At 34.7% G+C, this 15541-nt stretch overlaps 1 protein-coding gene across 1 annotated transcript; it reads left to right on the top strand.

Annotated features, from left to right (window-relative positions):
- Nucleotides 1-3: 3 nt before the first annotated feature.
- On the top strand, nucleotides 4-14082 carry nsl1 (NSL1 component of MIS12 kinetochore complex). Its single transcript, XM_034016928.3, has 6 exons — nucleotides 4-333; nucleotides 2687-2771; nucleotides 3595-3725; nucleotides 4745-4799; nucleotides 13113-13180; nucleotides 13565-14082. Exons 1-6 carry the CDS (start codon nucleotides 76-78, stop codon nucleotides 13835-13837), a joined length of 870 nt encoding a protein of 289 aa, XP_033872819.3. The 5' UTR covers nucleotides 4-75; the 3' UTR covers nucleotides 13838-14082.
- Nucleotides 14083-15541: the final 1459 nt, after the last annotated feature.

Here is a 15541-nt window from a genome sequence, read left to right as displayed (position 1 = left end):
TGTTGTCCCCGGAACGCTTATAGTGTGTCTTTGTTTAATTTCCGTTTCCGGGCCGATGTTAAAAAATTTGAGAAAATGGCGCTAATTCCAGGAGATGGGGATCCCAGTCCAATAGAAATAAACCGTGATTTGGGATCGGATTTGAAGGACGGGGGTATTATTACAAGGGTTACGGGCGACGATGGGGTACCAGAGGAGCGGGATCATAAGCTCCATTGTTACTCGAAGCGCTCGGTTGCAGAGCTCCTTGAAAAGTACCGAGAGCTGCTGAAGGGAGGGCTAGACCGAAAAGCTCAGTTTTCCAGGGATCATTTACTTCAGGAACTACAGTTGGTGAGTGTATTTTAAACCGCCGCAGAGCACAATATCCTGATTCAAATAGATTGTGTAATTTGCTTCTTTAAAAGCAAACAAAAATGAAAAACACACGCAATTATTTTGTGCTTGCTTTATTTATAGAGCCTAGGAAACACATCACACGAACACTGTCTGAAATGTGGGTGTGGCTGAATACTAAGTGTCAGTTCGTTTAAACTTAAAACTCTGAGCTGGTTTAGGGTTGATTAGATTAAAAGATTCTTAATTTGAGCCACCCGTTTACACCCGAGCAGCGCTATCAACAGGTGCCGCTAAATATAATTCCGCCCGTCGGCGAACTATTCTGAAACATCTCCCCAGAAAGAAGAAAAAAAAAAAAAAATCGCCCCCAGCTACGAAATAAATTCGCCCTATAAAATGTCATCTACATGAAACTCAGATAAATACTTGTACATTCATTTGTAGATGTTTGTTTATATGAACAGTACATATTATTTTTAAACTTGAATGAGACACTGAAGATTATTATTATTAATAATAATAATAATAATAATAATAATAATAATAATAATAATAATGTTAACAAGTCGTAGATTAAGTTTTCTTCCAAAAAGTTTTTAAAGATCTTTAGCTTTAGGATTATCTACTTTTTCCAGAGGTAAGTCTACTTTTATCAACAATTCTATCAACTGAAATCGAGGCAAGTTTCTAATTTCGCCAGCTTCTTTTGAGCACTGAACAAACTTGAAACACTAGTTTGCTTTTTCGTAGTCTCCCCAGAGTCGCTCTGTAGTCGTTTTGTTTTAGGTGTTTGACACAAGTGCCCTTTTTGATGTGGTCTACCCGTTCGTTATACACTGAACAAGATTAAATATCCCAATAAATGAAACTCAACAGGAAGCAAGTCATTTTCTTATAGCTTTGCTGTAATGCGCTATGCTGATGTGTTATGTATAGGGGTCTACTTAAATCGCGGTAAATTTACGTATTTTTCACGGGTATGTTGCGGAATAAAATTAGGATTTCGCGGACATGTTTAAACATTAAATAAACCTAAGTAGACAGTATTTCAGAACACTATAAAGCCTAAAAATAGTGTTACTTGCTTCCTTACTAAAACAGAGTGCTGGCATTTGTTAAAGGCGAGTATGCAGCATCCCCCTGCAGTTGTCTTGCCCATACATTGAGACTGCACGTCTGCATCCACTGAATTGGTTGGAAGTTAAGGCAAAGCTTTGCCAAGTTATACAGATGTGGAAATCGATTAGAAACAGCCCGAAAACTCGGTTACACAAGGGCATCTGGCATACTTTATTAAAGTCAATGTATGCAGCACGTTCGTTGTCATGTTATTTATCCCATCCAATAATTTATTTTATTAGTACCGAGTCAAAACAAAGAAGACGTGGCTATTCGGGTCTAAAATTCCAACTGTAAGCAGCAGGTTGAAGCGAGGTGGTTGTGCTGGATCGTTTTAGTACTGATTTAACTTGCAGACAGGAATACTTCTTGTCTGGGCTGAATTTCCAGTTTGGTTTCTGAAAGCTGTTTATTTTACGTTCTGTTCAGCAGCCTCTGAAGTAGCCTTTTGTTTAATGTGTGATTCTGAAGCTAAATAGCGATCGATCGTATTTTCTCCAAATACACATTAAGATATGGAATACAATTACCTCAGTCTGCATGTACAGTTTCTTTGGGGAAATAGCTTAAAACGATATGTATATCGTATGGTGTCAAGTAGGCCTAATTTATTCCTGAAAATCTATACTGTTTCACTAATACTTTTACACCTGACCAAAATTTATCCAGGACTTGAATCTGGTAGTCAAATCCGGGAGTAATTAATGTGGCTTTGCTTCCTGTTCTGTTCACACTAGAAACGAATCCCAGATTTGATGTAGTTTAGTAGACACACTAAAGATGGAGTTGACCCTGCAGTGCAGTTCTTTAATCTGTGGATGTGTAAAGAACATCTTTATGTGAATTTTTAAACATTTGACTGCTCACCCAGACACTAACTACTGGTAAGAGTTCTGTGTTTATAGACTCAATCAGTTTTACAGGTCCTGATTAGCAGTAATCTCGGACTACCTTACCTAAAATAACATTGGGTCCAAGATCAGTGCAAATTTGTGTCTTTGAAACCAGCTGTAAGTGATACAAAAGAAGTTTAATAATACATTGAAACAAGCACAGATAATCGATTTCCTTTCTACTATTCTGCTTTCATTTTTGACTAAAAGATGTAACCTGCACAAAAATATCCTTATAATGAAAGGATTTGCATAAAGGGAGTCAGACTTACAGGTATAGTATTTTAAAGTACTGTATATAATACATACTTTGCTTAATAAGTTTATTTTTACAGCACTTTGATGCCGCTGTTCAAGAGAATGTTACCATCAATGGCGAGACTTGGGAGGGCGCTTCAGAAGAAGAGCAGCCCACAAATGGTAGGTTTTATTATTTTTTTTGCTTCACTCTGTGGTTTCAATTATGAGAAGGCAGATGGATCTCTGTGACTTAAGAAGGGGAGTGATAACTATCTCATCCCTCAATGTGCTGGCTGCATTGACCAGGGTGTCCACCAAGACACCCTCCCGGTTGTTCCTAGAATGGCCTGCAGATGTGTAACTTACTGTGACATGCAACGCTGCCGTGAACCAAATCACAAATTACATTACTTTTGTAAGAAGGAGGAAAGAGATGTCCAAGTTTTTAGCCTTAATTATTTATTTTATACAGACTTACAATTGTTACAACATATCACATTATTTTTACATACAATTACCCATTTATACAGTTGGGTTTTTACTGGAGCAATCTAGGTAAAGTACCTTGCTCAAGGGTACAGCAGCAGTGTCCCTTACCAGGGATTGAACCCACAACCCTCCAGTCAAGAGTCCAGAGCCCTAACCACTACTCCACACTGCTGCCCCAACATATTGAGTTTGTCTTGTGTAAGATAATCTCCAATGACATGTTAAGAAATCAATTTGGAGGTGTTTACTTTATTTTTTTCTACATTGAGTCCCGTTTTCATTTTGAATACAGTGTTGTTGCACAATTTAATCCAGAACTGCCCACAAATAAACACATTTTTTTGGAAACATCATCTATGGGATGGGCAAGATTGAGTGATTGTAATTGGAGATATTTGTCTGGTGATCGTCTGGAATAATTGTATGGTGTGGGTTGCTATGAATTCCATACAAGCTGGTGCAATATCTTCCTGATTTAGCTTGTCTGTTAATGTGTTTTTCTGTGCGTTTTCAGATGCTGACAACAAGTCTCTTGATGACTTGCTGGACGAACACATTTTGGAGACTGTTCTCAGACGCAAACACTATCCAAAAAAAATCCTTCCCTATGTAGTCAGGCGGTTGAAAGCTGAACGAGAAATGATGGTGTGTATTCTTCTCTGTACAATCCAGTGATTCACATTTTTAATACGTTCTTTGCTAAATCAATTTGAAAGTCTTTAAATCAGATTTTTATGGACAGTTTACTGTCACAAACATACAAAATGTGCTCAATTGTACTTAATAGGCCAAAGTGAATGACAAACAGTTATATACAGTAAAATCTCCTTAAAACTAAACGAATTTCCCAATACTACAAATTTTCTACATGTCCCGGACAAATATATCAGTCACTTATTGTAAATTACTACTTCTAATACAAATTCCCTGTTAGTGCGAATTATTTTTGGGCCCTCCCAGGGAAGAATTTTGCTCTAGTTTGAACAGCTGACTGTAAAGGATATTGGGAAATGTATTAACTTGCATCCAGATTAGTGCCTCTGGGTGTACTTTAGTGCTGTTTTGGGACTACAGACCCTACGATGCACTTCGCATCATATCCTTGCAGACAAAAGTGGAGGCGGTGGATAACAATTTGGACACTTGCAAAATGTTCACTCACTTAACAATATCAATTGAGATCTCCTAGGATACTAAACGCAAAATAAAATTAGCAACCAGAGTTGTTACTGTCGAAAGTTCCGTTGCAGGAAAGGGTAGGCTACCTCTAATGTACTGTTTGGTCAGATATAGTTCATTAAAATAGACGATTTTCTATTCAAGGATACCAAGATAATTTGTGAGAAAGTAGTCCGAGTGAATTGATCTAGTAACAAACAAACCTTTCATGGTTGTACTGGTATGCTATTGACTGCTACAGTAATATTAAGAGATGATGCACTTTAATAATGCACATCTGAAAATGTGTTAGGAAACAAATTTTAGTGGATTAAATAATGATGGGCTAATTCATTCTGACATCATAATGTTGGTGCCATGTGATGATCTGGCAATGAATAACTTTCCACCCAGTGCAATTTTAAAAATGTAATTAAACCCACAATAATAAGAAAGAATGGTTAAGTAATATGCTTTTTTTCTTATAAGAATGTGTTTGTTTTCAGGGATTGTACCAGCAAGTAGTTACACCACACAAAATAACAAGCGATCCAGAACAAGGTAAGAATGAGAGATTTTATTTCAAACAAGTTGCTGCATGGAAACCATGACAGGTTGTGCATTGGTTCTGGAATGTAAGCATCATGTGATATGATGGGATAATCCCAACACATGCAATTTCAAGTTTTTAAATCTCTGAGCCCCCATGTTCCAATGACTGCCCTTCCCTCCCTGTGCAAGCTGGTTCATTCAGCTCTTGGCAAGAATGGTTAGTAAAACATTCTCAGGGCAGGCTGAGTGAGCACAGTGCTCAAAACAGGAGAACATGTAGGTACTGAGGATCCCATTCATAAGCTTCTATTGAAAAGCAAAGAGGTCAAAATGTAACCTTGTGGAGTGATAGAGAACTAATATGAACTATAAGGCTTAACTATTTCTTTATTACTTTATGATACTTGAAATAAACTTAATTATTATACTAATCAGAATTATTATACTAACTGGTACGTGTAACTTCCACTATCTGTGGAGGACCATGCTCAAAAAGAAAGCTTTACAAACATTGTAGTGCATATTTATGAAGATATATTATTTAACACTAATACCTCAATATCCTAGGCCACCCCCCAATATGTTGGTAATATACAAACATTAGTTTAATATTAATTTCTTATATATATATATATATATATATATATATATATATATATATATATATATATATATTATAGGACGATGCCTCCATTATGTGATTAATATTTAAATATAAAAATAGGGTTTTAGACCTTGACAAATTTTGTGAACAAAATAGAAAATAAATGGCTGTTGTAAATATATGCTTTCCAGTTTCAGTATCGAGAAGTTAACCAGTCAAATAACAGTCAATAAACTAACACTAAAATTTCACACACACGCACTATATATATAGATAGATATATATAGATATATATAAATAGATATATATATATATATAGATATATATAAGGATCTCAAATCAATCATAAATGCTTTCTTTAGTACTCATAACAGCCAAAAGTAAACTCCACACTCACAAAAGTAAGAAGACTATAGAAGTTAGAAGTCATGATACTAGAATTAAGTATAGACACAAGCAGGAATACAGCATTTTCATAAGCAAGCAGGGTTACGTGCACGCAGGATTCGTGCACATTACATACAGTAACTGGGTTAGGCAGTGTCTGTTATGTTGGAATGAAGACTGCATTTCTGTTTCAACAAGTTCAGTTCCGAAGCAGTTTCAATCATCTTTAGTATTAAGTTGTAATCTAGAGTTACTTCAAAACTTGTAGATAAACTCAATCAATGTTAAAATGGTTCTGATGTTCGTAGTTGTTGTTTTCAAATGCACACACTATCATCAGTTCAGTTAAAGTCTTCTCTTGTTTCAATTGTTCATCAAAGGATAATTGTTTTTGTAAGTCTATTCTGGAGATGTGGTGGTTGTTGAAAAACAAAGTTGAAATGCAACACGGAAGGTTGCATTTGGATGTGGAGTCAGCATCTTGGGAGGATGTCCACATTACGGTACTTCGAACAGAGTCTGAATGAGGTTTACTTTTAACACAAGAAATGTGTGTCATTAACACAGGTAGCGACCCCTCCTCCATGGAGAGAGATATAACAGGATTTGTACCATTTATAGAACAAAACTTAATTTTGTTCTAACTTTAGTTACAGTGATCAGAAATGAATAACAAATTCAGTTTCATTCTCCTAACTAAATTACCATTACAAGCATGTTAAACACATTATACAATAATTCAAGGAAAATAATTTAAGAATAATTTAACTTAATTAAAAGACAATTAACATTTCAATTGTATTGGGGAAACATACTTAAACCACTCTTAAACTTGTGTCCGCAAGATCTGTTATTAAAATGATTCTAAAACCAGTTTGTTTTTCAATGAACTTTTAGAATAAGGAAATTAGTCATTTCTGTTTATTTAAAGATTCTGTGTTTCATCAACAATTCATTTCATCAGGGTGGGGGTGTCATGGCACATTGTATCCACCAGGTGTCGCACTGGTGGATACATCTATAGGAAGAAAATTGTATATTGGCTTTCAGACAGACATTCTTAATTAACAGATCCGAATCTGCTTAGTTTGTTTAGACCAAACTGGCTGGTCAGCATAGCAGGTAATCTAAACTGTTCCCCAATTTAAATATTTACAACGCTCCGTTACCAACATGTAATTTTTGAAGTCGATCCAGAGAATGTTAAGGGGGGGAAGGAAGGGAGAGACAAACTTAATTAACATCACAGCATCTAAAGTCTCATGGTTTAAGATTTGAAATGACATTTTACTAAGTACATACAGTTACAACTACGAATTTCTCCCACAAATCACCCTTTTTCAAAGTAAATAATATATGATAAGATATAATTTCATTTTGAAACATGAATTCATTTTATGAATTCAATTTGTATCATTTGAATGTGCATTTATAGTCTAATCTAAAACATGACATTTTTAGAAAACAAAAACAAAGTTGTAAAATCTTAATTAGATAATGTACCAATATAATTGAGGTTTATTGGTTGTATCTTGTAAAACCCCTCGTTAAAATGTGTAAATTAATAGATAGTAAGAATTAATTTATTGCACATCATGAAAAGCCTAAATAAAAAATTTGAAAAATGGTAATAGCTCCATAACTAAACAATATGTAATAACTTGCATGCCAAAGCTAGTTTACCTCATGTTTGTGTAATGATATTCAAAATATTACAATCATAACAGGAATCGATTGCTTCATCATTGTCAAATAGTCAGGTACATCTGACAGTTATTAAACCTTTAGGAAGAATTTCTATAAACTCTGTTTCCTCACCTAATTGTTAGATTTTCAGGTATTTTACTTATAAAATGGAGAACAAGCTCAGTCTGAAAAAATAATTTCTTAACACAGTATTAAGGTTAGTTTTACTATATTAATAGTTAAAGTTCTACATTAGTAAGTGAATTTATTAGTATTACTGTAACAGTGATCCAAATAGGGAAATCTAGTACTTTTTCGTGGTATGGTTATCGAACTGTCCTTCACCATTTACCATGTGTGCTGAAGTATCTGTACTGACTTCAATTTCTGACAATCAACATTCATAGGAATTGAATTACTTTAATATAACCTTCAATGATTTTTTGTCAAATTCACTTAGTCCTAAATAGTAGACAACATATGGCAACACAATCCACTTCTCCAAAGTTTTCTTAATATGAAAGATTTACTACCTATGCTAGGTCCAGTACAAATACTTTTCGCATATTTAGCTAGTCCTGAAACATCAGTGAGCCTCTTATTTAACTGTGAGAGTTACAATCTTACACATTTTGTTAGCTTTAGAAACAACTTTTCATTGATTTTATAGACTTCTCGTAAGTCAGCCTAGTTTAACTGCCGTGCGATGTTACATGTAATGGTCTTTGAATTAAAATGACATTACAGTACAAGATTTTTACAGACGGGCCTACCACTGTATTTAAGCATCTGTGGCTTACTTATATTCAGTTGCGACACAAATCTCAGTTTTTTACTAAGGGGAGATGTAAAGCTCTGCAATCCCCCCTCCGCCACACAATAACAGTGATGTAATAACAGTATGTATTCAATGAATGTGTAACAGAGAAGACAAAAAAAACATACCTGCACAATGCAGTTGCGCAGTCACGGCTGGATTACAAACTTGTCCAGTATTCCCTGCATCATTGCACGATCCACGCTGCATATGTGCCTAATCGCACAAGATGTGATCAAATTCAAAAACAGCTTTATTGGCTGTACACATCACTGCACTTGACAGTACCATCGGTCTCGTAATTTATGATGTCACAGAAACCCTTGATGATATTTCATATTGCTGTCAAATAAAATGAATGTCAATACATTAGATACATTCAAAAGTTTTTAAAATAAATACAAAAACTATTTTAATTATACTTTTGAGATCTATATCCAAGTTCTTAATACAAATTCTAAAAATACAATTGTATTTATAAAGTCAGGTCTCATTCAGAGTACTCGACCAGTGCATTCACAAACAAGATAAACAAGGGCAGACCTCATTGAAAAAATAAACTTTTCAAAAATGGAATAGACAGGGAGACGTATATTGTAGCGTGTATTTCTTTTCTTTGGCACTGTTGCCGTTTTATTTGTCATATCTGACATAAAACAAACGATGGGTAGATCGTTCATGGACGATTTGATTCAGCAGGGTCAAAGCAGGATATTTACAGCAGTCTGTGTCGAATGTCTTACTATTTGAAGACGGTTCTCCTGTTATTTTCGTTTTTCATCCAGAGGGGTATTTCATTGATTCTACCATTTAAATTTGTTGGCGCATGAGTTGGGGGAATAACACAGCAGTAAAAGTCAAACACCATTTTTTCAGGTAACACAAAAAAGATATAGGCCAATGTCAGAAAATACACAGCTGAAAGGACTGTGTTTTAAAATAAGGCTTCCATTTAGATGTACTGTGGTTGGTTCTGTTGGTACAGTACTATATTTTCAACAGAAGTAGTATTTTAATTAAGAGCAATATGATTCTGAAAATATCACTTGCCAAAAGACGACACGTGGACTGTAACACAATACATACTTTTAAATACAGTACGTATTGTCCCAGCATTATTTAAAATTCCCCATTAACGACCCAACAGCAAAAATAAATCAAAATGTTACCCATGTACAGAACTGCGTAAAATGTAAAAGGCAATGCAATTTAGCAAATTAAAAAAAAAAAAAAAAAAACTGTTTGCAGAATTAAAACCAAAGTCAGTATTCGAAATTGCAAAATATAGTGGAAGTGCATTCATTTGTTACGTATATATAATGGGGATTGATTTTATTCTTAATACAAGGGCAGTAAAACGCGACTCACGTGTATCTGGATAATGGTTATCCGAGTGCTGACTGCATAAACAATGCCAGCATACTTAAGAAACCAAGTATAAATGTCCATCTTCCTTTTTGAGCATTGCATCCATTTTTATGAAAGCCACACCAATGTGTTGAGCTTTATTTCTGTACCAGACCAGAACCCAATATTTTGATATTGACTTGCTGCTATACCACACAACAACCAAAATATCCACCATCATTAGCCCTTTCATGCAAGAAATAGTAAATAGCTGAAAAAAAGTAGTTTTGGACACACATATTTTTCAATGAAAATGATTTCACATTTTTTCCATTCTTCCATATGTCCCCAAATAAAGACTAGAACCACAGGCTCTTTTTTTAAATTTATTTTTATTTTTTCATCCGTTCCAAATGTATGAAAGGGTTAGAGAGAGACCTGCCACATTGAATTTAAGGGACACCTTTCTTTCTCATTCAGTTTCTTGGTATGTTAGGAAGATACTCTCCAAATATTGATTCACTCCAGGACTGGATTAAATCAAAATTATGTCAGTGCTGTGACCATTATAGCTATGGTGCTGTCATATACTTTGATTTAATATCAGGCTCCAGTGAGTGATCCAAGGACATTTTAGTATTTACTGTAGCAGTATTCAGGTTGAGAACACAGATCTTCAATTGGGAAGAACCTGGACTCCAAACAGTTCATTGAAAATCTTTCAGGGAAGTATATTTTAAAAGGCCTTGGATTACTGTACATGCAATGATTTGATGAGACAGTACAATACTGTGTTCCCATTGCTGGAATTCTTCTAATTTCAGTTACTTAAATCAAACATTATCATCATCAGCATGAGTTTTTGTTGTTCGTTGCCTTAAATAAAGCTTATTAAGAGATGGGGCAAGTTGTGTTTTTTGAACATGGTATATGGGATGATGGAGATCTACGATGACTTGGAATTTTGGATTAGTTATTCATTAGTTATTTCTCTTGGGCAGGGGAGGAGACACTATGGTTGTCCCTCACTAAACTGGACATGTCTGGAGACAGAGGGTTTGCCTGATTTAAAAAAAAAAAAAAACGCACCAGCACATTTCATAGTGCTCAATTCGTTTTAAATGTATACATCATTGGGCTGAATTAATTATGTCCTCTATAAAAATATAAATCGCACTTTCTTTTTAATTAAGCTCAAAAGCTACCGATATTGCAAAATAAATCATGCTGCTGTGTTGTACACATTACTGTACAATGTGGAAGTAATAAAATATTATTTTAAATAGAAACTAAATGATTTTAGTGTATTTTCTTTTTTACTGCAGCCTACTTAGTACACAAATAACACAAAATAAATCCTGGTGCCGCATTGACACGCTATGGTACTATACAATACTTATATATATATATATATATATATATATATATATATATATATATATATATATATATATATACTGCACACACTTAAATCATTTTTAAATTTGCATAGAAAATGTTAGTGTATGTGTGGCTCCAAGTATAACACATAGCCACATGGCCTCCCTGCTACTTTTATTTTCTATTTTGTAGTCCACATCTTGTGTTTCGAACCAGTGGAGTCCATCAGTATTTCTGAAAGCTTCTCGCCTTTATCCAACCATTAGATTGCAGTTAGTTTAAAGTTAGAGTATGAGTTTATATGCCCTCTTTTAATCAATTCTCAATTTTACTGATTTTAGTAAGCTCTTTGTATCTCTTCTGTTTAATTTTTGTACCGTCTTTGCTGTCAGTATAACTGACTTTAAAATTTTTTTAAAAATAATGTATCGGTGTCTCTTTGGATCATGCAACTCACAGTGACCTAGCGTCACGCTATATTGGTTATTACTGGGGGACATACGTTGTGTCTGGCACATAACGGTATGGCATAACGGTGTCTCTATTAGCGAGGGACTACTGTATACCATTATGAAATGTGTAATATTAAAATACATTTCTGAATTGTAGCCCCCTCGCCCTAAAGTCCATTAGTGTTTTATTGTACAGTGCACATCGTGGGTTTTTTCTTTTTTTTTTTTTAAACACAATCGCATGAGTAAGCATTAATATGCATAAATGTTACTCTTGCAACACAGGAGTTGCATCTTTCTTTGGGATTTCCTTTCTTATGGTATCTTATGTCTATCTTTTATGAATGGCATTTATACAGAATAGAAGCCCAGCTCAAAATGTATTTTTATTTATTATTATTTAGTTATTTATTGTAATGTTGTACAATAACGGATATCAAATACATACTTTTAGGATTGTAGTGATGTGGAGAAACCTACATCTTTGCTCTTGCTTTCCAAATATAGTGGTGTTCCTTTCAGATTCATTAGAGAACAAAGGTGTTCCCTAAATGACTCTCGCGTATAAACCTCAGACTTTATTGATATCTTTCAACATTCAATCATCAGAACATAAAACAAAACGTTTGTACTAAAATGAGTGCTTTGTTTTTGACCCAAGGTTTCTTGTAACATCAGAATGTGTATTTTGCCCATCTTTCAAATTTGCACAGACTAGTATTGGGTTTAATGGAAGTCATGGATTTCCTTTTAAATGCCAACATTTTAGTAACTATTCAAATGTTCTAACTGATTTGTAGTTCAGTTCTTATCAATTAATCAGTTGGAGACTTGGACTGAAGTGAACTTTGGGAAGTGATCTGATGTGAAACCCAGCTTCCATTCCTCAACATATTGATGGGTGCTTCTGTGTAAATAAAAGTACCTCTCAATCACCGCTATTGAAGCATAATGAACGGGAACATTCTTTTTGTGCTTATTCTGGCAGTAGTGTGTGTTCATATGATTATCTCTTAAATATGTCCAATCCCCCGGCTGATGATAACCTAAATGTGCAACAAAACATAGTACTGGAATACAATTGATATATAATATAGTATATTGAGTGTTGGAGTAAAACTTTAGATAATTTAAAAGCTAATCTATAAATTCTTCTGTCTTGGGAACTTTACTTACCGTAGTACTGTAATTAACATATTTTTTCATTTCTCTTTTTCATTTCCTCAGTTCCTACTTTTTGAAACTAAGACTGGACTGTGACATTAAGTTCCCACACAAGTGTTTCATAACTGATCACCTCTGTTTAACTTAGTGCTAACCATGAATTTAACACTAAACATTAAACTTCTTCATCTTCACAAGTGCAGCTATATTCTCCCCTACTGGTGAACTGAATTAGGAACCTACCCTGATACAGTACAACACAATGGCCAACAGAAGATGCCTTCTCTATCTATATTACAATGGCCTCGTTTTATTAACCCAAATCTACCCTTCTCTGAGTATCACTTATTAACTATCACTTATTAGCAATTCTATGCAGATGGTGTGTTATTTGGGCACTGTACATCCAGTATTTGTTTGAAATGTGAAGCTCTTTATGCCTATTATACCAGTTACCAAAAACAATTCTTTTTTTTTTTCTTTAGATGTCAAAATGACAAATGTGTTGGCTTCTGCACTTGGAATGGCCAAACAGGCCAGCACAGTCATGAAGGTAGGCGAGTCCAGTTCACGTAATACATTTCCCATTCTTAATGTACAGTATTGCTTTAAATCTGTCCAGTGTTACAAAACAATCACCTAACTGTGAAATATTGAATTGTAAAAAATAAGGAAGAACTGACAATATCAATCTAAAAAAGCGTTGATGCACATTGTTTAGAGTTTAGAACATGCTCCTTTTATTTTATTGTGATAAGAGGTTTAACTCTAAACTCTACACAGTGTAGAATTGTGAAGGTTATTGATAATAATCCCAGGTAATGGAACCAATAGGTAAATGTTTGATTGCAAATAAATTATAAATTGGGAATAGAAGTGACTTTTTCTGCAACCAAAACATGCAATAGCACTAACATGATTCTCTTTCTTTATAAAGTCCTTGCAAGCATTGCTTCAGAGAGCGGAAGGGTTGTCCCAAGTTATGAAAATGGAGCCTGATATCAAGCTCTCCAAGGCACACCAAGCAGTTTTCGAACATGAGGAAACAGGGGACAAACGTAATAGTCCGCTGGAGGTAACTCCCACAGAGAGTGGCACAAAGAAGTCTCTAAAGATTAGATGCCCATTGAAAAGAAAATCTGCGGAGACCGAGATGCGGGCAATGTACCCCCTGAGATCAAAGAGACAAATCAGTCTTAACGGAAGCTAAAAATAAATTGTCCATGTTAAACTATACAGATTAAACCCTTGCAGAGATTCAAGAAAAGGCAAGAATGGAAAGGAAAATGTGCACTGCTATTTGTATAAAGGTGTCACATGTCCACTAACAGTAGTGTTCATTGCTTTACACAACTCCCAAGCATTGGCTTTGTAATTTTAACCTTGGCATTTTTCACCATTTTTTTTTGTACATAAATATATTAAGCTATATGTAAATTATGTACTTTTTTTTTGGGGGGGGGGGGGGGGGGGGGAGTTATGTTTTTAAAGTATTTAACAGCAGTTGGTATAGGATCTTGCACGTGTGTATAGAAACCATTAAAGCTGTTTTTTAAATATGTTTTTACACAATCCTTTTTTTGTGATAACTGTCAATCTGTTCTGTTTTATATATTATTGTTTCTTTTCTTCAGACCTCATGTAAATGTGGCCTTTTAATTTGTAGGCATGGGGGGGGGGGGGGCGACAAAATGACAAAAAAAAAACAGGGTGCTGGTGTCTACCCAAAATAGCATACATTTGTTTTCAGTTTTCACCAAACAACAATTAAATGAAATTGAACAAGACAAGTGGTATACCTTCCTTTACCGAAACTCTTTGATTCTGTATTGTAAGTACCAAATATGTAAAGGTCTCACTTTCCATCTTGTCTTCTTTATATCTTCCTGAAAAACATTTTTTGTGTGTTTTTTTTTTTTTTTTTTTTTCCTTTTTTGTCTCTTTTTTTAGATATGCTAAAAAAAAAAAAAATCTGTCCATTTTGTAAATATCCTTATGCTGAAATAAAAACTTAAGTCCCATACGACTAATTATTGGGTGTACTCATTGATGCAATGGTCCTCATCTAAAAAAAAACATTTCTTTTTAAATGTATGGCATGTTTTGAAAAGCAAAATTGTTGGGGACTGAACATTAGTGTTACCATTTTTTTCATACTGTCCCCTCAACAGTTAAAGTGGCTGCTGGTCTGGCAAACAGTTGATTTGCAAACTAGGCATACAAGTACCCAGAGATCACTGATCTAATAAGAGGTGGATATTTCTACTCTGTTAATATGATTTAAAATTGAACTCGTGTATGAGATATTAAATCAGCTGGACTGGGGTGTAAATCATTTATCCTGTCACAACAGTAAAGTACTCTGTTTCACTACCTGGGCCTCATTTTCCACAGTGGGTAAATTGCCCAGCTAACACATGTACTACGGAGAGGTTGATTTGCCTGTGATTTTCCCATAGGAGGAAAAATGGGCCCCTGTCTTACAGGTAATAGGACCCCAACTCATCCCACATAGTTTCCTGTGTTAAAACAAAAAATATAAACAGCACAACAGTAAGTGTGCTTAGTTTAGTCTACTTAATGCGCCCAACGGTGGTTTAAGTAAGTTTGATCCACTTAGTTGACCGAAGTTAGTATTGTACCATCATTGGAATCAGCAGTTAAACTAGATTGAAGTTATTGGTACTGATTGCAGCGCACTAAGCAAGAAGAAATATTTGCTTGCAAATCTGTTTGTTTTGATTTAGATTCAATTTTTGATCTGTGCATTTCTTATGTCTTGATCATCATTCCATGATGTAATTTAGAAATGTCTTTTAAGAGCGATTTTAAACTTTTAACACAACATGCAACCCTTATGAAAAAGTTTATAATAACAGTAGTTTCACATGTTTTTCCAGTGCTACTATTATGC

This window comes from Acipenser ruthenus, chromosome 6, assembly GCF_902713425.1.
Source record: "Acipenser ruthenus chromosome 6, fAciRut3.2 maternal haplotype, whole genome shotgun sequence".
In the NCBI taxonomy this organism is placed as follows: Eukaryota; Metazoa; Chordata; class Actinopteri; order Acipenseriformes; family Acipenseridae; genus Acipenser; species Acipenser ruthenus.
Note: the sequence above shows the minus strand (reverse complement) of the source record. Positions and strands in the feature narration are given on the sequence as shown.

What these genes read in the sequence shown, in the direction of transcription:
- nsl1 (XM_034016928.3), top strand. Translation starts at nt 76, where the DNA reads ATGGCGCTAATTCCAGGAGATGGGGATCCCAGTCCAATAGAAATAAAC. An exon ending in AGAAGAGCAGCCCACAAATG is followed by an intron (nt 2,772 to 3,594) that starts GTAGGTTTTATT and finishes GTGCGTTTTCAG; the next exon opens with ATGCTGACAACAAGTCTCTT. An exon ending in AGGCCAGCACAGTCATGAAG is followed by an intron (nt 13,181 to 13,564) that starts GTAGGCGAGTCC and finishes TTCTTTATAAAG; the next exon opens with TCCTTGCAAGCATTGCTTCA.